Source organism: Homarus americanus, unplaced genomic scaffold, assembly GCF_018991925.1.
Source record: "Homarus americanus isolate GMGI-L3 unplaced genomic scaffold, GMGI_Hamer_2.0 scaffold28, whole genome shotgun sequence".
NCBI classification, from domain to species: domain Eukaryota; kingdom Metazoa; phylum Arthropoda; class Malacostraca; order Decapoda; family Nephropidae; genus Homarus; species Homarus americanus.
In genome coordinates this window covers 211,927-232,485 of record NW_024742238.1, presented here as the reverse complement: position 1 = coordinate 232,485, position 20,559 = coordinate 211,927, and the positions used below count along the sequence as shown (strand labels likewise).

The following is a 20,559-nucleotide window of genomic DNA, read 5'->3' as shown; positions in this document are numbered from 1 at the left end:
ATATATATATATATATATATATATATATGTGTGTGTGTGTGTGTGTGTGTATACCTCGTATCTGTGTGTGGATATACATGTATTTGTTATTCATATAATTTCATTATTTATCACACCATCTTAATTAAGATACACTTTCCAAAATGTTACATTCCATCAAATGACCGTCATCATCACTGTAAACAAATGAGTCACACATAAAACATTCTCTGACGTCAGCGAACCACAGACAGTCAAATGATATTTAGAGTAACCAAGGGAGAAGGAACCCGTCTACGGTGTTTTGAAAGATGCCCAGCAGGGCTCCCCCACCGGATATCCTAAAGTGTAAGCAACAACACAGAGGGGGTTAGCCACAGTCTGAGAGGCGTGACGGACAGGTTAGGACACTCTTCCGAGACAGAGAAAGTCCCAGCAATTAAGTCAGTGACTGATGGACAAACCCTTAGGATATCCGACTACCAAGGCCATTGGATTTGATAGTAAAAAATATTCCTTTAATATTTTGTAGAACAGGTCGGTTCATTTGTTCTGGCATCCTTATTAGCGGCGGAGGTCCTGCCAAGTGTGTTCAGAAGATCTTTCCATCAGGATCAACTTTACGATCTTCTAAAACTACCAGTGCTGTGAGGGGTGAAGGACATGTTAGTTGACTAGTCTAGACTCCTTCCACTACAGAGAGGAAGGGCCCTGTCACAGCTTAGGGTTGAAAAAGTCACAAGTCCAGAAAATTGTGAGGGTAAACTTTTTCGGAGTGAGAATTGTGAACTCTTGGAACAATCTGTCAGAGAGTGTTGTGACGGCGCCCCGAGCGTGATCTCTTTCAAGCGCAGACTTGACCAACACTGGAGCAGGTTTAAATACATTCAGGAGCCAGTGCATGCCCAGTGCTTGTCAACAGTGCGTAACAGAGACTTGACCGACAGCCCAAGCGGCTAACGAGCCGATCAGTGGTGAAGACGATAAAAGTAAAAGTTCCAGTACATTTTCTCAAGGCTTCTTACACTTCTAGAAATTAACGAGAGAAGGAATATTTGTAAACAGTTGACTCGTGAAGCAAATATCCCAAAGACAATATAACTTTATCAACGTCAAAGAAGGATTACAAAACTGAATGGAAGCAAAAATCATTCTGAGGTAACAGTGTATGGCAACAGGCGTATAGCACCAGAAAGATAGTGAGAGAGAGAGAGAGAGAGGTCAGAAAAACTAGAATAAGGTAAAAGAGAGAAAGAGAGAAAGAAAGGTTATAGGAAGAAAGAGAGAAGACTAAGACAGAACAATAAAGACAGGAAGAACACAAGAGAAGAACAAATATAGAAAGGAGACAAAACGAAAGAAAACAGAGAAAGAAAAAGACACGAAGAAATCCAAAAAATAGAGGAAGATAATAAAAAAGAAATATAGAGGGACAAAATTTGAGAGACAGCGAAAAAGGAGAAAGACAGGTCAAGATGAATGCTGTAATTCATGTCATAACTCTCTGCATCATCACCACCGTCACCATAACAGAAGGTAAACCAGTTACTTCAATATGTATGTATGTATGTATGTATGTATGTATGTATGTATGTATGTACAGGGTATCTATGTATGAATGTATGAATACACTCAGTATATGTCTGTGTTCAAAAGGTTAGGTTAGGTTAAGCAGCTTGACGAAGGCATAAACACAGATAAATACAACCTTCACACTGTCTCCAGTAGTCCCTGTGACTCTATACTGTGGGTGTAGTGTGTTGTAGGTGTAGTGTGTTGTGGGTGTAGTGTGTTGTGGGGGTAGTGTGATGTGGGTGTAGTGTGTTGTGGGTGTAGTGTGTTGTGGGTGTAGTGTGTTGTGGGTGTAGTGTGTTGTGGGTGTAGTGTGTTGTAGGTGTAGTGTGTTATGGGGGTGTAGTGTTGTGGGGGTAGTGTGTGATGGGGGAAAGGGTGTGGATGTGTAGTGTTGTGTGGCAGTGTAGTGTGTTGTGGGGTAGTGGTGTGTTGTGGGTGTGTGTGTGTGTGGGTGTAGTGTGTTGTGGGGTGTGTTGTGTGTGTGGGGTAGTGTGATGTGGTGTGTTGTAGGGTGTGTTGTGGGGGAAAGTGTGTCAGTAGTGTGTCATGTGTGGTGTAGTGTGGGTTGTAGGGGTAGTGTTGTGGTGTAGGTGGGGGTAGTGTGTCAGGGTGTAGTGTGTCAGGTGTAGTGTAGTGTGTGTGTAGTACAGGGGGTAGTGTGTGGGGGTAGTGTGTTGTGTGTTGTGTTGGGGGTAGTGTGTGTCAGGGGGTGGGTGTGTGTGTGTAGTGTGTGTCAGGTGGGTAGTGTGTTGTGGGTGTAGTGTGTGTTATGGGGTAGTGTGTGGTGGTAGTGTGATGTGGGTGATGTGGGTGTAGTGTGTCAGGGGTGCACTGTGTTGTGGGTGTAGGTGTAGTGTGTTGGTGGGGGGGTAGTGTGTTGTGGGGGTAGTGTTGTGAGGTGTTGTGTGGGGTAGTATGTGGGTGTAGTGTGTTGTGTAGTGGGTGTAGGGGTGTAGTGTTAGGGTGTAGTATGCAGGGTGTAGTGTGATGTGGGCGGGTGTAGTGTGGGGTGTAGTGTGTCAGGTGTAGTGTATTCTAGGTGTAGTATGTCAGGGTGTAGTGTGATGTGGGTGTAGTGTGTTGTAGGTGTAGTGTTGGGGGTAGTGTGCCAGGGGGGTAGTGTGATGTGTATGTCAGGGTGTAGTGTGTGTGTGTAGGTATTGTGGGTGTGTAGTGTGCTGGGGTAGTGTATTCTAGGTGTAGTGTGTAGTAGTAATGATGTGGGGTGTAGTATGTCAGGTGTGTGTGTGCTGTGGGCGTAGGTATTGTGGGGTGTAGTAGCCGTGTGTAGTGTATCTCAGGTGTAGTGTGTGTGGGGTAGTGTGGTGGGTGAAAAGTTGTGTGGTAGTAGTGTGTGGGGTAGTGATGTGGGTGTAGTGTATCCTAGGTGTAGTGTGCATTCTAGTGTATGCTGTTGGGTGTGAGTGTGTTAAAAGTTGGCTGTAGTGAAGGTGTGTGCTGGGTGTAGTGTGTCAGGGTGTAGTGTGTTGTTGGTGTAGTGTATTGTGGTGTAGTGTGTTGTAGGTAGTATGTTGTAGGTGTGTACTGGTGTAGTGTGTGGGGTGTAGTGTGAAAGGTGTAGTGTGTTGTAGTGTGTTGTGCTGGGGTAGTGTATCTTAGGTGTGTGTAGTGGGTGTAGTTGTGAAAAGTCAGGTGTAGTGTGTTGTGGGTGTAGTGTGTTGTGGGTGTAGTGTGTTGTGGGTGTAGCATGCTGTGGGTGTAGTGTGATGTGGGTGTAGTGTGCTGTGGGTGTAATGTGCTGTGGGTGTCGTGTGTTGTGGGTGTAGTGGGTGTTGTGGGTGTAGTGTGCTCTGAATATAAACTAAATCCTGCTATCAGTGATGACCTTGTGTTAACTATTGTACTTCTCACATTAAGGTTTGTGTACCTGTAGGTATTGAACTTCTTCATCTACGTGCATTTAATATTTTCAAACTTGTTTTATCTTTCAGTTTTCAAGTCATTTTTTTGTTTATTGTTACGTTTTAAAAATGTTCAACTAAATAAATGTTCTTTTACGATGATGAAATAACTGGTGTTCTACTAACAACAAAAACAACAACAAAAACGACAACAATAAAAATAATAATAATAAATACGCATCGTGAAATTCAATAAAACTCCAGAAATGTGATCTAAGAAACTTCCTTCAAATTTCCATTTTCACATGAAATGACACAGTCACTGGAGGCTCTTTCTCTTTGTCTCTCTGCCCGACGGATTTTGTTGTCGAGTTGTCTGTCTATTCGTTTCCCTGTCTCTTCCCTGTCTTTCGGTCTATCTATTAGTTTGTCTACGCTGGGCAGCGAGCCACGTGATATTGAATAATATTTTCACGAGCTAGCTAACAAAAATCATATACTGTGTGTGTGTATATATATATATATATATATATATATATATATATATATATATATATATATATATATATATATATATATATATAGTATATATATACATACATTGTGTGTGTGTGTGAGAGAGAGAGAGAGAGAGAGTATTTCAATACATTTTGTACATGCAATTAAAATAGGCTTATATATATATTTCTATCTTGTTTATCATCCAGCAGGTAATGGAGTGTTCACCACTAGTAAAGACAACGTGTACAATGTTACTGTGCCTAAGAACAGTTCAGAGTCCAGTTTCTACTTGTGGGCGAACCATCCCAACACCTCGGTGAAGATCCAATTTGTGAGCGTCTACCCCTACAGCGACTCCTTCACCATTACACAAGTTAATGTCTGGCATCTATCCTATGTCTACCAGCCTGTGAGTATGAAAATGTGCTTTAAATAAGAATGTAAAGTAAAAGAAATACATATATTCACTCTTTCAAGCACGTTTCTCTCTGGATAAAAGAGGTGCCGAAGTGCAAACACCAGTCTGGTGGCTCTCCGTTAGACATTTTCAATCAATTGACAGTCCCTAGCATATCTCGGAGACCAGACGGGGTGACAGTACTCCAGGCGGGGAAGCACATCACTCTTGAAAATCGTTACGAGGGACGAACCGTCTAGATACGTGAACGACCTTCTTATAAGACCTACTAGTCTAGTTGCTTGATTCACTTTCTTCTCACAATGGCCCGAGAATTTCAGTTCATTGTCACCATACTCACCCAGGTCCTTTTCGCATTCGGGCTCTATTCATGCAGTTCCTTCATCCCGTTGGGAAATATGATACGTCTCCTTACTAGTGGTACGACCCAGGTGCATCCTCTTACACTTCATGAAACTGAATCTTAGCATCCATTTCTTCGACCACTTTTGAAGCTCTTCACAGTCTGTTTGGTTCTCAATTTCCCTGAAGAAGTTGGCATCGTCCGCAAATATTTGTATAGAGAAGTGTAGAGTTTCCGGCATGTCATTTATGAAGCAAACAACAACGGGCCCAATACACTGCCCTGTGGTACCCCACTTGTCACGGGTACACATGACGATTTCGTCCCATTAATCACCAGACACTGCTTGCGATCATGCAGAAAGTCTCCGATCCTTGCTAGGACACTTCCTTGAATCCCTACCCTTCCAGTTTAATTCTCACCCTTTCATGAAGGACGCTGTCGAAAGCCTTGGCATATTTTTTTTTTTTTTTACGAGGATTAGTCCACCCGCACAGGTCACTGACCCACAAAAGTAGGCCTAAATATATTATTAATACACAATAATAATAATAATAATAATAATAATAATAATAATACACACACTATAATTCATTTCATTACAACAATTAATAGCAAATAGTAAAATATAAAAAATAATAAAATAAATAAAATAATAATAATAATAATAATAGTCATAATAATAATAATAATAATAATAATAATAATAATAATAATAATAATAACAATAATAATAATAATAATAAATAATAATAATAATAATAATAATAATAATAATAATAATAATAATAAATAAATAAATACAAAACGAAAAAAATAAATCAAGAGTGAGAAACGATATACATTATGTATGTTGTGTTGTCCAAGTAAGAGAAACAATTGAGACCCAGCAATTGTGTGTAAATGAGGCAGAAAGTCAGATCAGCAACCTGGGACTTGGTCACAATTTTTGTGATGCCATATGGCAGCAGGGTCTACCATTAGACAACACATTATGCTTCCAATATCTTCCCAGGCGGTAGTACCTCCCTGTTTGGTAGCTGCTTAATACCTGTAGGTATATATTGTCGATATTGCCACCCTGTTCCAGAATTTGGGTCCAAACATCCAGTAACTTGAGTAATTGTGTTAAACAGAAGTGTCCCGGCATAAAAACGTGTTGGTAGTCCTTTACAAGATTGTTTCGTAGTTGATGTTCCATCTTGGCATCTCTATAATACTCTCTAATTATTCTAATACTTTACACACTATAGTGGTCAGACTCACTGGTCTATAATTATTCGTTGAGTGACGATCGCGCCTTCTTGAATAGGGGACTTACATAAGCCATTTTCCAACCACTTCGGATTCATCCAGGCATTTACAGAACAGGATCTTCAGGGGCTCAGCAAGCTTGTTGCACAACTCATTTAGCACTGGGATCCACCATGTCAGGGCCGGGACTCTTATTTCTTATACCCTCTTCTGAGAACAAAATGTGGGTCAGCACTGTGTCAAACTGTCGTTCCTCAAGCGCAGGAATATTTTTCGTATCCTCTCTTGTGAACACCGAGGAAAAGAATCTGCTCAATGCCTCCGCCTTGTCCTGGTCAGAATCGAGTCGCGTTTTTAATTTCGACTTTGCGTAGCGGTAAAACGCCTTTAAGTTTGATTTTACCTCACTCGCAATCCGCTTCTGGAACTCTTTTTCAGCCCATCTACACTCTGACTTTGCTTGGTCCCTGGATCTGGCATACACCCTCCTGTCCTGCCTATCATGTGTCCTAACCCACGTCTCGAATTTCTGGGTTTTCTTCTTAACTTTGTCGACCACCGCATGGTTCATGTGTAACAGTCTATTTGTATTCCTGGAGGCACTGGGTTTGGTCTTTTGTATATATTTATCGATCAAATGATTCATTTTACTGGCTATGATATTCAGTAAAGTGGATGCGGCCTGTAAATACTCATCTCCTCCCCCATCCCGTCGTAATTACCCTTGTAACATTTGAACCTTCGCCTGGTTTTATCATGAACTAAGTAACAGTTAAATCTGAAGGACAACGTTACATGATGACTGGTGCCAACAGGGGGGCAGTCTGGTGCTTATTATACCCCGCAGTTAGTTATGATGAGGTCCAGCGTTACAGTCAATTTCATTACGGTCAAATACTTCAACACTTCTCTATACGAACCTTACTACTAATAACACTGAGAGAAAAATTAAATACAGAGAGAGAGAGAGAGAGAATTCCAGTCTCTTATATTCTAAAATAAGTCTCTTTTACTTCCAGACAAAAGAGAAGCCCTTACAAATACAGATCCCACTCGACCAAGTGTATGTGCAGATGGATTATTTCCCGGTAGAGGAAATAGTCTTCTCCAGCGATGCCCTCGTCTACTGGTCCTTCTGTAGCCAACGTCATACCTGTAGTGAGTGTCTCTCTGTCTGCTCTGAGGGAGAGATAGAAAGGGGTTAAAGGAAAACGGAGAAAAAGAGAGAAAAAAGGGAGAAAAGACGGAAAATTTATAATACTGACTTGTACTGTCCATGGTTAGGTTAGGTTAAGAACCCAGCCCGTTTCTCTCTCTTTCTCATCTACCAACTATAGTATTTCCACGCTAACCTGGCCCGTAAGCCACGCTCTTCTTTTATAAAAATAGATTATTTGTTCATAGAAATTGTTCATGTGGCTGTCCATTTATTCAAACTAAATGTGTTCACAATGGGTAAGCAGACCTGTTATTCTCTAGAATAATGTTAAATATCTGGACTTCAAAATGCAAATGCTTTCAAAGCATCAGCACACCAGAGAGGATGTTAGACAATTTTAAATATTTATCATCAAAAGTCAAAGTCAAAGGTGAAATTTACTTTCAAATGAAGTTGTGGGGTTAACGTGATGTTGAATCGCATTAGGATGGAGGTGAGAAGGGAAACTCACAATGGCGTTTTCTATATAATATATCATATGTACAATGCAGTGTCAGGGAGTTGCTGTGTGGTGAGGAGCTTGTTGAGAGGAGGTCTTGTCTGTTTGAGAGCGCTCAGTAGAATCCCTTCTTGACTTGACTTGACGTCTGTAGATAAGGTAGAGGGCTATTGCTTGTAATGCTGAGTGGGAGGACAGGGATTAGGATTGGAAGTACTATGATGGCAATTTGAGGGAGGTGGGAGGGGATTGGTTTAGGATCAAGGAAAATGAGGGAGAAAAATTGAAGGAAAGTTAGAGATTGGCAGTATCCGGGCTCAACCAAATATGCCGAGGTTATAATAATTACATTTGAGCTTACATCTTACTTGACTAGGTTCTAGCTCTCAAGCCTTTTTCATTTAGTTAAAAATATGTTTATTTTTGCAATAGCCATTGTTCCAAGGAAGGGGTGACGACCTCTGGCCAGGTTCGTGTGGGGCTGGCTGAGCAACGTATCTTTTGTTTTAATAAGAGTGGAAGGAAGGGGCAAAAAGACAAGTGTTGGAGAGGCCAAAGATAGTGTCCTTTGGTCACTCTCATCTTTTTAATTCCCTTCACGGCGAGGCTGTGGGCTTATATACGAGTCCACCGGAAGTAAGCGTCGCTGTTGGCCAACCCGGCGCCGTCAGACGCCAGGCTTGTCAGAGAATCTCGACGCAGGATCGACTGATCAGCGACAATCGGCAGTGGCAGTTGTAGGGAAGAGTATCCACGACAAAGTCTTTTCGTTATTTCTTTGTTTTTCACCAAACATAAAGCAAACAAACAAATGATACCAAACATATAGCACAATATGTAATGAAATACAGTTTGTACGGCTGGATATATCCCAAATCATTTACATAACTGATAAAACTCGATATAAATGCTTGCAGTCAGGGAGGGGGATAAAACGCTGAGAGGAACAGCCATTGGACTTGCAGGAATTTCTGTCAGACCTTAACTTCAACTGTCAACAGATGTCATCGCTATGGTACTTAACCAACAAAAACATTTCTCACACCCACCAGCAGATTATTAAATACTTTATCCACTAACTTGGCATCTCCCAATCTTAAATGCTGAGATGTAGAGGTGTAGAGGTTTAACATTTTCATCCTCTGTCATCAAGTATGAGGAAATTTGGTGTAATTGAACGAAAATCTCTGCCAATGATGGACGATGTATAGTTAGTTAATTTATGTAATAGTACTGTATTAGTGATCGTGGGCCCTTCGTGCCCGGTGGCGAGTCCAGTGGTACAGATTACCGAGGCGTGAAAGTTCAAGAGCTCTTGCTTGGCTAGCGCTCAACCGCCGTCCGGCTGACAGCGTAGAGCGACATCGTTTTCCAGATGGCCGTGGTTGTTATAATCATGGTTGTGGTTATTATAATCATGGTCGTGGTTGTTATAATCATGGTCGTGGTTGTTATAATCATGGTCGTGGTTGTTATAATCATGGTCGTGGTTATTATAATCATGGTCGTGGTTATTATAATCATGGTCGTGGTTGTTATAATTATGGTCGTGGTTATTATAATCATGGTCGTGGTTGTTATAATCATGGTTCTGGTTGTTATAATCATTGTCGTGGTTATTATAATCATGGGCGTGGTTGTTATTATCATGGTCGTGGTTACTATATTCATGGTCGTGGTTGTTAAACTCATAGTCGTGGTTGTTATAATCATGGTCGTGGTTGTTATAATCATGGTCGGTGTTGTTATAATCATGGTCGTGGTTGTTATAATCATGGTCGGTGTTGTAACTGGCGGTCGGTTGTTATAATCGCGACGTTGTTATAATCATGGTCGTGGTTGTTATAACTGGCGGTTGTGGTTGTTACACCGGCGATCGTGCCTGTTATACTATGGTCGTGGTTGCTATAACTGGCGGTCGTGGCAGCATAACGCGGTCAGGTTGTTGGTAACTGGCGGTCGTGGTTGGTAACGCGTCGTGTTTAGCAGTAAATCATGGTCGTGGCTGTTATAATCATGGTCGTGGTTGTTATAACCGCGTATCGTGGCGCATAATCATACGTCGTTGTTATAATCATGGTCGTGGGTTGTTATAACTGGCGGTCCTGGTTGTTATAACCGCGGTCGTGGTTGTTATAATCATGGTCGTGGTTGTTGGTAATCATGGTCGTGCTGTTATAATCATGGTCGTTGTTATAACTGGCGGTCGTGGTTGTTATAATCATACGGGTTGTTATAATCATGGTCGGGTTGTTATAATCATGGTCGGCTATAACCATATGGTCGTGGTTGTTATAATCATGGTCGTGGCTATGTAATCATGGTCGGTTGTTATAATCATGGTCGTGGTTGTTATAATCATGGTCGTGGTTGTTATAATCATAGTCGTGCTTGTTATAATCATGGTCGTGGTTGTTATAATCATGGTCGTGGTTGTTATAATCATGGTCGTGGTTGTTATAATCATGTTCCTGGTTGTTATAATCATGGTCGTGGTCGTGACACTTACAGTATCTAATATACTATAAGAAGGAATAGAATAAAGGTTAGAATAATTAATTAAAGAAATATTCGCCATAAGGAGAGGTTAAAATCATAAAAAAAATTATTATGAATCACCGATGATCATTCCGAGATAAAGTATATTATGAAGAGAAGTGACCTTGATTCTGGTTATATTAGTCACCATCTGCTTAAGTCATCACCTGTGTTAAGTCATCATAGTCAGCATCTACGTTAGTCAGTTTTAGGCCCATCTCACATGACTGACCGACCATGGATGTTCTTTCCACGCGAGGGTGTTAGTTCTCAATGCGTCTTATTATTTACACTGGTGGATGTAAGACCTCCTACCCTCACTGACGCAGCTATGGTCAATTTGGTGTTATTCTTGTTTATAAATGCCTTCTAATCTGTCTCAAGTCTATCCGTCCTGTCTATTGCCATCCCAACTGTCTGTTCGTCTGCCTGGTGTTTAAATGTAAGCCCGTCTGTACTCTTTGTGACGTCAAATCTGTCTGTCTTATCCGTTGTTGGCGTGTCTGCCTGTTTTTCTAATGAGAACCAGTTAGTCAGCTGTCTGTCTGTCATGTTAGTTGCCATATTGTCTATTTGTGCATGTATGAATCTGTCTATTTTTGTCAACCTCCTGTCTGTTTCACTGTCTATAGTCACCCTGTGTCTATTGTAGTCATCTTCTCCATGCACTCCTTTTGTTATCTTTTTTTCTCGTCTCCTTTTCCATGTACAGTCACCCACAGGAATAAGTATACACTGTAGCTGTAAGGTCGTCTGGTAACGTTGAAACTGCGCATCCAGACGCATGATGAAACTCAGCTCCCCCCCACCTGTTATCTCTAACTATTTTCTGTTTCCCCTTCTTTATTCTTCTATTTACTCATCTTCCTTCCTTTACTGATCCAAACAAAATTTTAAAAAAAAGTAGGCGAAGAAAAAAGTGAGGGGGAGGACGAGGAGGAAGATTCACCAAATTTGATGAAAAACAATTGTGCTGCTTCGGGTGCCCAGAACAGACACACACACACACACAAACATATATTAGATGCCCGCTGTACCGTATTGGCAGTCCGCGTCAAGTGTCCAGCTGATCTGTCAGAATTGTCGTCGATGCGGCTGCGAAGTCCAGTGGCTGTACTCCTGAGCGTTATTCCCCCTCCCTGACTGCACGCATTTATATCGAGTTTTATCAGTTATGTAAATGATTTGGGATATATCCACCCGTACAATCTGTATTTCATTACATATTGTGCTATATGTTTGGTATCATTTATTTGTTTAGTTTATATTTTGTAAAAAACAAAGGAATGATGAAAAGACTTCATTTAAAAGTAAATTTCACTTTTGACTTTGACCTTTGATGATAAATATTTAAAATTGTTCATTCTCTCTGTGCTAATGCCTTGAAAGCATTTGCATTTTGATAGTCCAAATATTTAACATTATTTTAGAATAATGGTCTGCTTACCCATTATGAACACATTTAGTTTGAATAAATTGACAGCTACATGAACAATTTCTATGAACCAATAACCTATTTTTATGGAAGAAGGGCGTGGTTTACGGGCCAGGTCGAAATAGTTATAGTGTCATCATCCTATTGAATTTCCCTTCCATATCTCACTCTCATCTACCAACTAGTACCATCATCCTATTGCAGTCCCCTTCCATCTCTCTCTCTCTTCCATTATGTTTACACAATTAGAATCTAAAATACATGGAACTAATGTTGCACCTGATGGCTCCAGTGACTAATAGCGGTAACATCAGTAGTCGATCACTAGCAGCAGTCGATGTTGGTGATGATGGTAACAGCCTCTACCTTACAATCTCCTTGGCGGTGGCGTGTGGGGTGCTGCTGATAGCTGTAGTAACTCTCGCTGGAATGCTCTGCTACCAACGAAGGAGCAACGTCTTCCATCACTATGAGAAGCCAAGTAGGTCTTCACTTCCTGGCCTGATTATATTGTGTTAAAACTAAGTAAAAGACACAGAAATAAATAAAAAGAATCCACACCCCCCCCCGCCCACACACACACACTACTACTACTACTACTACTACTACTACTACTACTATTTCTTTGCTGTCACTCTGAATCACCCAGCTATGATAAAATTATATGAGTTATTTAGGATGTCACCTTCGGTGGTGAACTCTGGGGTGACTAGAGAGGCCGATACGGGACCGGCAGGATCGTCCAGATGTTGCTCGTGTGGAGGGCTACATCTAGTGCAGGAGAGGGGGGGAGGCGGCAGCGTCTTTCTGGTGATGGCGCTTGTCCGCTTGTCTGCCTCTTAATCGGTAACCTGAAAGTATTGACACCTTCGTGTGCCCGCGTTACTGTGTGTAATAATCGTCAGGTGAGGGGTAAATTTGGTTTCAGGTTTGTCTTAAAACTATCCTTATACCTTTTCAGTTGCCCGCCAGCATTCTGTTTACTATACTGTAAAGTAGCATGCAGGTAATATTGCCAGTCCAACATAGTTGTTCATGGATAATGGCAGCCTCGGTACTTCTACAGTTGGTGTCAGCGACAATACTGGCATTTGTTCTCTAATCTTCCCAACGAACTCAGAGGCTGGAATGTAGAATACGTTGGTGAAAATTTTCAAGTGCCTTCAGGTGCCTCCTGTATGTGACCCATGTATCGCTGCCATATAGCAGGGTGGGGGACCACGTGCAACTTTGAAGATAATTTCAGCTCCCTACAACTGAAGACATGGGTACGGAGTTTGCCAATGGCTTGAGATCCACATCTGATCCGTTCAATCTTTTCATCAATGTTCACAGTGATGGACAGTTGAGAGCCGAGATACTTAAAGTGGGTAACATTGGAAAGGGTAGTACCGTTAAGCTGGATTGATGGTGGAGGTGTAACTGAACTATTAGCAGGCTGAAAGACAGTCTTACGTACATTCACCTGAAGGCTATAGTGTGCATACTCATCTGCATTGGCGTTCAGGATCTCCAAGTAGGTTGCGTTCAGTGTGAGTGACAGGGGTGAGGTCATCTGCATACTGAAGTTCAGTAATGAAAGCTGTCAACACCTTTGTTCCTGCCTGAAGTCGTCTTATGTTGAAAAGACCCTTCATCCGGTACTCAATGTCCACCCCGGATAAATTGTCACTAGGACGATAGAGGAAGGCAACCAAGAAAATGGAAAATAAAGTTGGTGCCAGTACACATCCTTGTTTACTCTCATTTGCATGGGGAAGAACTCAGTCTCGGTGCTGGCCGTTCATGCCAAAGAGGAGTTGCATCACAATGGCGATGAATTTTGGTGGGCAGCCAAAACAGCTGAGGGTCCGCCAGAGGGCTTCCTTCTTCACTGAATCGAAGGCCTTGGTTAGGCACTTTTCCCATTCACAGCAAAATGATAATTTAAAGCCACATTAAGACTCTGGGAAAAAGTTTTCCGCCTCAGGAAGAAGTCTTGCCAGCTACGGACAGCAGCGAGATCCCGCGGTAGTTGCCACAGTCTGACCTGTCTCCCTTGTTCTTATAAATATTGACGAATGAGGGTTATTTCAGAGCTTCGGGGATTTCTTCATTTTCCCATATATTCTCCAGGAGAGAGTGGAGACCGAAGCAGAGGTCCTCCTGCTTTATACACCTTAGCTTGGATTCCATCAGGCCCATTCAGCACAGGGATTTGGGTTGTTTGTTGTCGGGCTGTTTATCAGCCCATGGTCTAGCTGGTCTCTCAAGGCATGTGCTACCACTAGATCCTCCGAACGCTTTGTGTTAAAACCTCTTCTGGAGGCTTGTTGCCTTCGTTGTTTGGGGGCAATGAAGTCACCTAGGAGCACAACCTTAACTTCCCTGGGGATAGAAGTTAGCACTCTGTCAAGGTCGGCATAAAAGACCTCCTTGGTGTAATCCTCTGCATCCAGTGTTGGGGCATATGAACAGATGAAGAGGGCATGACTTGAGTGAATCAGGGGGACTCTGAGCATCATGAGATGCTCGTTGATCTCAACAGGCATTTCAGTTGGCCTGTGTAGGATGTGTTGACTGATGGCAAAGCCAACTCATAAATGCAGTTTCTCCCTCGCAGTAGGCTTACCCTTCCAGGAGGTATAGCCAGATCCCCGTTTTGTGAGTTGACCCTCGTCTGGGAGCCGGAAGTCACTAATGGCTGCAATGTCGATGTTATACCAAGTTAGCTCTTTTGCCACAAGAGCGGTTCTTCTTTCAGGACGCTCATTCGTGCCAGTATCTAGAAAGGTCCTGACATTCCATACAGAGACCCTAAGAGGTTGTATAGTTCGTTTTTGTTTTGATCTGTGATTATGATTGTGTTTTCGACCGCATAAGATGACCTTACTGGGTGTGGTTGCCCAGTCAGTTGGTTCTTTAGGCAGGAGATGTTTAGTGGCTCCTCAAAAGGGCTGCTCAGTCGCACAGACAGGACCGGATTACACTGTTGCCTGGATCCCAGTACACAAATAACCATCTTATCTATGCCGCCCAATGAGCAGAGTTGTGACTAGAGACTTCTGGTAGTCATATTTGCCTGTCCCCGTCACCACTTGTCCGTCGCCATGGGACTTTTGGGGGTATGGGGGTTTTGATGATGATAACTATGATGACCTGGATGATGGCTGCTCATGAGTTCTATTATGTGGTGAGGCAGGAGTGCAAGCTGCAACCACATCTTGGCTTTACCTTTTCCTGATCCAGTGGTGCAAGTGTTGTAATAAATGGGGAGAGGGAAAGTTGTAATGGACTGCCGATAGCCCAGTTTGTTGGGTTTCGCCTTAGTAGCCTGTCCACCATGCAGTGCCTTCGTCCATTGGTGTAGTCATTCGGTTCCTATGCTGGTCACCTCTTCCGCCTATACCGCTGTTGGGGTGTTGTTGGAGCTTTGTAAGCATGTCTGCCTGATGTGGGGCTCCATCGCAGGTTTTTCATTCCGGGTTTACTCCCGTAGCCTTATACCTCTCAAGGTTAATCCGCAAGGCAGCTGGGCAGTGATTGGTAGGCGTGCCGTCCTTCTGAGCCTGCTGCTCCGAGATCCCCTGCTGGTCTAGTCTGGGCCCGCGAGGCACTCAGTTACCGTGTGTTGCCACGAGGAGGCACAGCCGGCGGGTTGGTGTCCACAGGAACACCGCTGCACAATGGATTCATTCGATGGATTCATTCGGCGACACCTCGAAACTGGTGCTACAGACGACAGGTCTCGGAGCGGCCGTCCACGCTGCACCACCCCTCAGGACGACCAGGTTGATTGGTTTGTTGGTAGCATAAATTAATGTGGTAATATTCACAAGTATCACAAATAATTTTGTTAACAGGGTGCTCCTCATATTTCATACTGTCTATTTATCACTTCCCGACCTTATTTATAACGGTTTGTTTCACTTGACCAGAGCTGCCAACATACAGCTGGAACAACTCGCCTTTCCCAATACCTATCGTCACTGGTCTCAAATTGTTCACACTACAGTATGCACCGATACTTTTTGTTGCGAGTGTACCTTGATTATTTTTGTTCTCTGTCTTTGTCTCCAATTCTTAAATAACCTTTTGTCTGTCTGTCTGTCTGTCATTTCAGTACGACTACCTCTACCACCACCTGTTCCAAAAGGCATCCACCCCAAGATCAACAGCAACAGCAACCAAGACTTCCCCGATAACTGCGGTACACAAGTCTCCCCAGATAACTGCAGTTCCCAAATCTCCCCAGATAACCGCGGTACACAAGTCTCCCCAGATAACTGCAGTTCCCAAGTCTCCCCAGATAACCGTGGTACACAAGTCTCCCCAGATAACTGCAGTTCCCAAATCTCCCCAGATAACCGCGGTACACAAGTCTCTCCAGATAACTGCAGTTCCCAAGTCTCCCCAGATAACCGCGGTACCCAAGTCTCCTTCGAATACCGTGGTATACAAGTCTCCCCCGACTACTGCAGTACCCAAGACTCCCTCGATAACCGCGATAACGACACGACCTCGGAGCACTACTACAGGGTGGATCAATGACGACAAGACTCAGTTGACAGGCGGCAGTGAACATGAACACGAGCGTGTTAACAGTATCTATGGAGTTAATTTGTGGCATTATAACTCGTGTGAAGAGATATAGAATCACATAAAAGGTTCATATTTATATTATATACTGTAGATAGATATATATATATATATATATATATATATAGATAGATAGATGGATAGATTAATAAAATAAGATCAAAATTTCTAAAAAGAAAAAACAAATGTAAAATAAACAGAATAAAGGAACTATTTGTTGACATTATTTACTGTATTAATATTATTCCCAAAATAAAATATATAACATCTTAATGACACTATTTTATTTACTCAAAGTTGATAATTCCGTCTATATATAATCTAATAATAATAATAATAATAATGCAACATAGGTCAATTGTGGACTATGTACGTCGTGGTAGGTCGTAGACTACACCCGGTCCCCATACCAACACCACTACTCTATTACTAAGAGGACAACCCTAACCAGAGTCACTTCAGGAAGGTCATAAATTTGAGGTCTATATGTTAATTCCAATGTCACTCAGAGGGTAAACAGGAATGGACCTCCCATAGCCGGGGGAGAGTAGTGAGAAGAGAGGGAGGATGATTGAGAAGAGAGGGAGAATGAGTGAGAAAGAGGAGAGGAGGATGAGTAACAAGAGAGCGAGGTTGAGTGAAAAGAGGGAGGATGAGTGAGAAGAAAGGGAGGATGAGTGAGAAGAGGGAGGATGAGTGAGAAGAAATGGAGGATGAGTGAAAAGAGAGGGAGGATGAGTAAGAAGAGAGGGATGATGAGTGAGAAGAGAGGAAGGATGAGTAAGAAGACAGGGAGGATGAGTGAAAAGAGGGAGGATGAGTGAGAAGAGATGGAGGATGAGTGAAAAGAGGGAGGATAAGTGAGAAGAGAGGTAGGATGAGTGAGAAGAGAGGGAGGATGATTGAGAGAGAGGGAGGTGAGGTGAGACGAGAGGGAGGATGAGTAAGAAGACAGGGAGGATGAGTGAGAAGAGAGGAAGGATGAGTAAGAAGACAGGGAGGATGAGTGAAAGAGGGAGGATGAGTGAGATGGAGGATGAGTGAAAAGAGGGAGGATAAGTGAGAGAGGTAGGATAGGTGAAGAGGAGGATGATTGAGAAGGAGGGAGGTGAGTGAGAGAGAGGATGAGAAGTGAGGAGGTGAGTGAAAAGAGGGAGGATGAGTGAAAAATGGAGGATGAGTGAAAAGAGAGGGAGGATGAGTAAGAAGAGGGATGATGAGTGAGAAGAGGGAGGATGAGTAAGAAGAGAGGGATGATGAGTAGAAAGAGGGAGGATGAGTAAGAAGACAGGGAAGATGAGTGAGAACAGAGGAAGGATGAGTAACAAGACAGGAGGATGAGTGAAGAGGGAGGATGAGTGAGAGAAGAGGGAGGATGAGTGAAGAGAGGGAGGATGAGTGAGAAGAGGAAGGATGAGTGAAGGGAGGAGGAAGAAGAGGAGGATGAGTGAGAAGAGAGGGAGGATGAGTGAGAAGAGAGGAGGATGAGTGAGAAGAGGATGAGAGAAGAAAGGAGGATGAGTAAGAAGAGAGGGAGGATGAGTGAAAGAGAAATGGGAGGATGGAGTGAAAGAGGGAGGATGAGTAAGAAGAGAGGGATGATGAGTGAGAAGGGAGGATGAGTAAGAAGGGATGATGAGGAGAAGGAGGATGAGTAAGAAGACAGGGAGGATGAGTGAAAAGAGGGAGGATGAGTGAGAAGAGAGGGTAGGATAGGTGAAAAAGAGGGAGGATGAGTAAGAAGAGAGGGATGATGAGTGGGGAACAGAGGATGAGTAAGAAGACAGGGAGGATGAGTGAAAGAGGAGGATGAGTGAGAGAGAGGGAGGATGAGTGAAGAGAGGGAGGATGAGTGAGAAGAGAGGTGGGATGGGTGAAAAGGGAGGATGAGTAAGAAGAGAGGGAGGATGAGTGAAAAGAGAGGATGAGTGAGAAAGAGGTAGGATGAGTGAAAAGGGAGGATGAGTAAGAAGAGAGGATGATGAGTGAGAACAGAGGAGAGGATGAGTAAGAAGACAGGGAGGATGAGTGAAAGAGGGAGGATGGGTGAGGAAGAGAGGGGAGGATGAGTGAGAAGAGAGGGAGGGTGAGTGAGAAGAGAGGGAGGATGGTGAGAAGAGGAGAGGGAGGATGAGTGAGAAGAGAGGGAGGATGAGTGAGAAGAGAGGAGGATGAGTGAAGAGAGGATGAGAGAAGAGAAGGAGGATGAGTAAGAGAGGGAGGATGAGTGAAAGAAATGGAGGATGAGTGAAAGAGGAGGATGAGTAAGAGAGGGATGATGAGTGAGAAGAGGGAGGATGAGTAAGAAGAGGGATGATGGTGAGAAGAGGAGGATGAGTAAGAAGACAGGGAGGATGAGTGAAAAGAGGGAGGATGAGTGAGAGAGGGAGGATGAGTGAGAAGAGAGGGAGGATGAGTGAGAAGAGAGGGAGGATGAGTGAGAGGGAAGGTGAGGAGAAGAGAGGGAGGATGAGAGAGAAGAGAGGGAGGATGAGTAAGAAGAGAGGGAGGATGAGAGAAGGAGGATGAGTAAGAAGAGAGGGAGGATGAGTGAAAAGAGGGAGGATAAGTGAGAAGAGAGGAGGATGAGTGAAGAGAGGGAGGATGAGAGAGAAGAGAGGAGGATGAGTAGAAGAAGAGAGGGAGGATGAGAGAAGAAGGAGGATGAGTAAGAAGAGAGGGAGGATGAGTAAGAAGAAATGGAGGATGAGTGAGAAGAGAGGAGGATGAGTGAGAAAGAGGGAGAGGAGGAATAAGAGGAGAGGAGGATGAGTGAAAAGAGGGAGGATGAGTGAGAAGGGAGGTTGAGTGAAAAGAGGGAGGAGGTGAGTAAGAAGAGAGGGAGGAGGTGAGAAAGAGGAAGGATGAGTGAGAAGAGAGGGAAGAGAGAGAAAGAGAGGGAGGATGAGTGAGAAGAGGGAGGATGGTGAGAAGAGAAAGTAGGATGAGTGAGAGAAGAGAAGGATGAGTGAGAAGAGAGAGAGAGGATGAGTGAGAGAGGAGGATGAGTAAGAAGAGAGGGAGGATGGGTGAAAAGAGGGATAATGAGTGAGAAGAGAGGGAGGATGAGTGAGAAGAGAAGAAGGATAGTGAGAAAGAGAGAGGAGATGAGTGAAGAGAGAGGAGGATGAGTAAGAGGAGGATGGGTAAAAAGAGGAGGATGAGTGAGAAGAGAGGATGATGAGTAAGAAGAGAGGGAGAATGAGAGAAAAGAGACGGTAGATGAGAGAGAAGAGAGGGAGGATGAGGTAAGAAGAGAGGGAAGAGATGAGTGAGAAGAGAGGAGGATGAGTAAGAAGAGAGGGAAGATGAGTGCGAAGAGGGAGGATGAGTGAGAAGAGAGGGGATGAGAGAGAGAGAAGAGTGGGAGGATGGGTGAGAAGAGTGGGAGGATGAGTAAGAAGAGGGAGGATGGAGTGAGAAGAGAGGGAGGATGAGTGAGAAGAGAGGGAGGATGAGTAAGAAGAGAGGGCAGATGAGTGAAAAGAGGGAGGATGAGTGTGAAGAGAGGGAGGATGAGTGAGAAGAGGAAGGATGAGTGAAGAGAGGGAAGATGAGAGAGAAGAGAGGGAGGATGAGTTAGATGAGAGGGAGGATGCGTGAAAAGAGGGAGGATGAGTACGAAGAGAGGGAGGATGAGTAAGAAGAGAGGGAGGATGAATAAGAAGAGAGGGAGGATGAGTGAAAAAAGGAGGATGAGTGGGAAGAGGGAGGATGAGTACGAAGAGAGGGAGGATGAGTAAGAAGAGAGGGAGGATGAATAAGAAGAGAGGGAGGATGAGTGAAAAGAGGGAGGATGAGTGAGAAGAGAGGGAGGATGAGTGAGAAGAAAGGGAAGATGAGATAAAAGAGAGGGAGGATGAGTGAGGAGACAGAATGGGAGAGAGAATATGAGAGATACAATTCAGACAGATAAACGTGGAAGGGTAAGAGAGTAAAGACAAGAAAGAGAGAAAATGAAAGAGCTAAAAGTAAATACAATAAAGTTCTCTCTATTAGTGAGTCAGTCAGTGGATTGGTGAGTCAGTCAGTGGATCGGTGAGTCAATCAGTTGATCGGTGAGTCAGTGAATCAGTTACACAGTCCGTGGATCGGTGAGCGAATCAGTGCATCAGTGAGTCAATCAGTGAATCAGTGAGTCGGTTAGTGGTTCGGTGAGTCAGTCAGTGGATTAGTTATTCAGTGGATCGGTGAGTCAGTCAGTTGATCAGTTAGTCAGTCGGTGGAACGGTGATTCAGTTTGTGGATTAACGAGTCAGTGGATCAGTGTGTCAGTGAATCGGTGAGTCAGTCAGAGGTCAGTTGACAGAGATGACTTTACAGTTAAAAATAATCACACAATGACAAGAGTTTCAATCGTGGTGAAGGTGTGAGTCATCGTGATGTCATAACCACCATTACCGGATGTTTAACACACA

General features: G+C 43.4%; 1 protein-coding gene across 4 annotated transcripts; it reads left to right on the top strand.

Annotated features, from left to right (window-relative positions):
- Window positions 1-372: 372 nt before the first annotated feature.
- Window positions 373-16,252, top strand: LOC121876636 (coagulation factor V-like). Of its 4 annotated transcripts, XM_042381918.1 has the most exons (6): window positions 373-1,515; window positions 4,124-4,326; window positions 6,952-7,092; window positions 11,843-12,044; window positions 15,666-15,770; window positions 15,825-16,252. In XM_042381918.1, exons 1-6 carry the CDS (start codon window positions 1,455-1,457, stop codon window positions 16,091-16,093), a joined length of 981 nt encoding a protein of 326 aa, XP_042237852.1. In that variant the 5' UTR covers window positions 373-1,454; the 3' UTR covers window positions 16,094-16,252. The 4 variants fall into 4 exon arrangements, with proteins under 4 accessions (XP_042237852.1, XP_042237851.1, XP_042237850.1 ...); XM_042381917.1 differs by having other exon boundaries at window positions 4,127-4,326; window positions 15,666-16,252; XM_042381916.1 differs by having other exon boundaries at window positions 15,666-16,252.
- Window positions 16,253-20,559: the final 4,307 nt, after the last annotated feature.

Excerpts from the sequence above, each read along its gene's own strand:
- LOC121876636 (XM_042381916.1), top strand. The coding sequence starts at position 1,455 with ATGAATGCTGTAATTCATGTCATAACTCTCTGCATCATCACCACCGTC. Across the intron at positions 4,327-6,951 it reads TATCCTATGTCTACCAGCCT|ACAAAAGAGAAGCCCTTACA; the intron begins GTGAGTATGAAA and ends TTTTACTTCCAG. Across the intron at positions 7,093-11,842 it reads GCCAACGTCATACCTGTAGT|CTGATGGCTCCAGTGACTAA; the intron begins GAGTGTCTCTCT and ends CTAATGTTGCAC.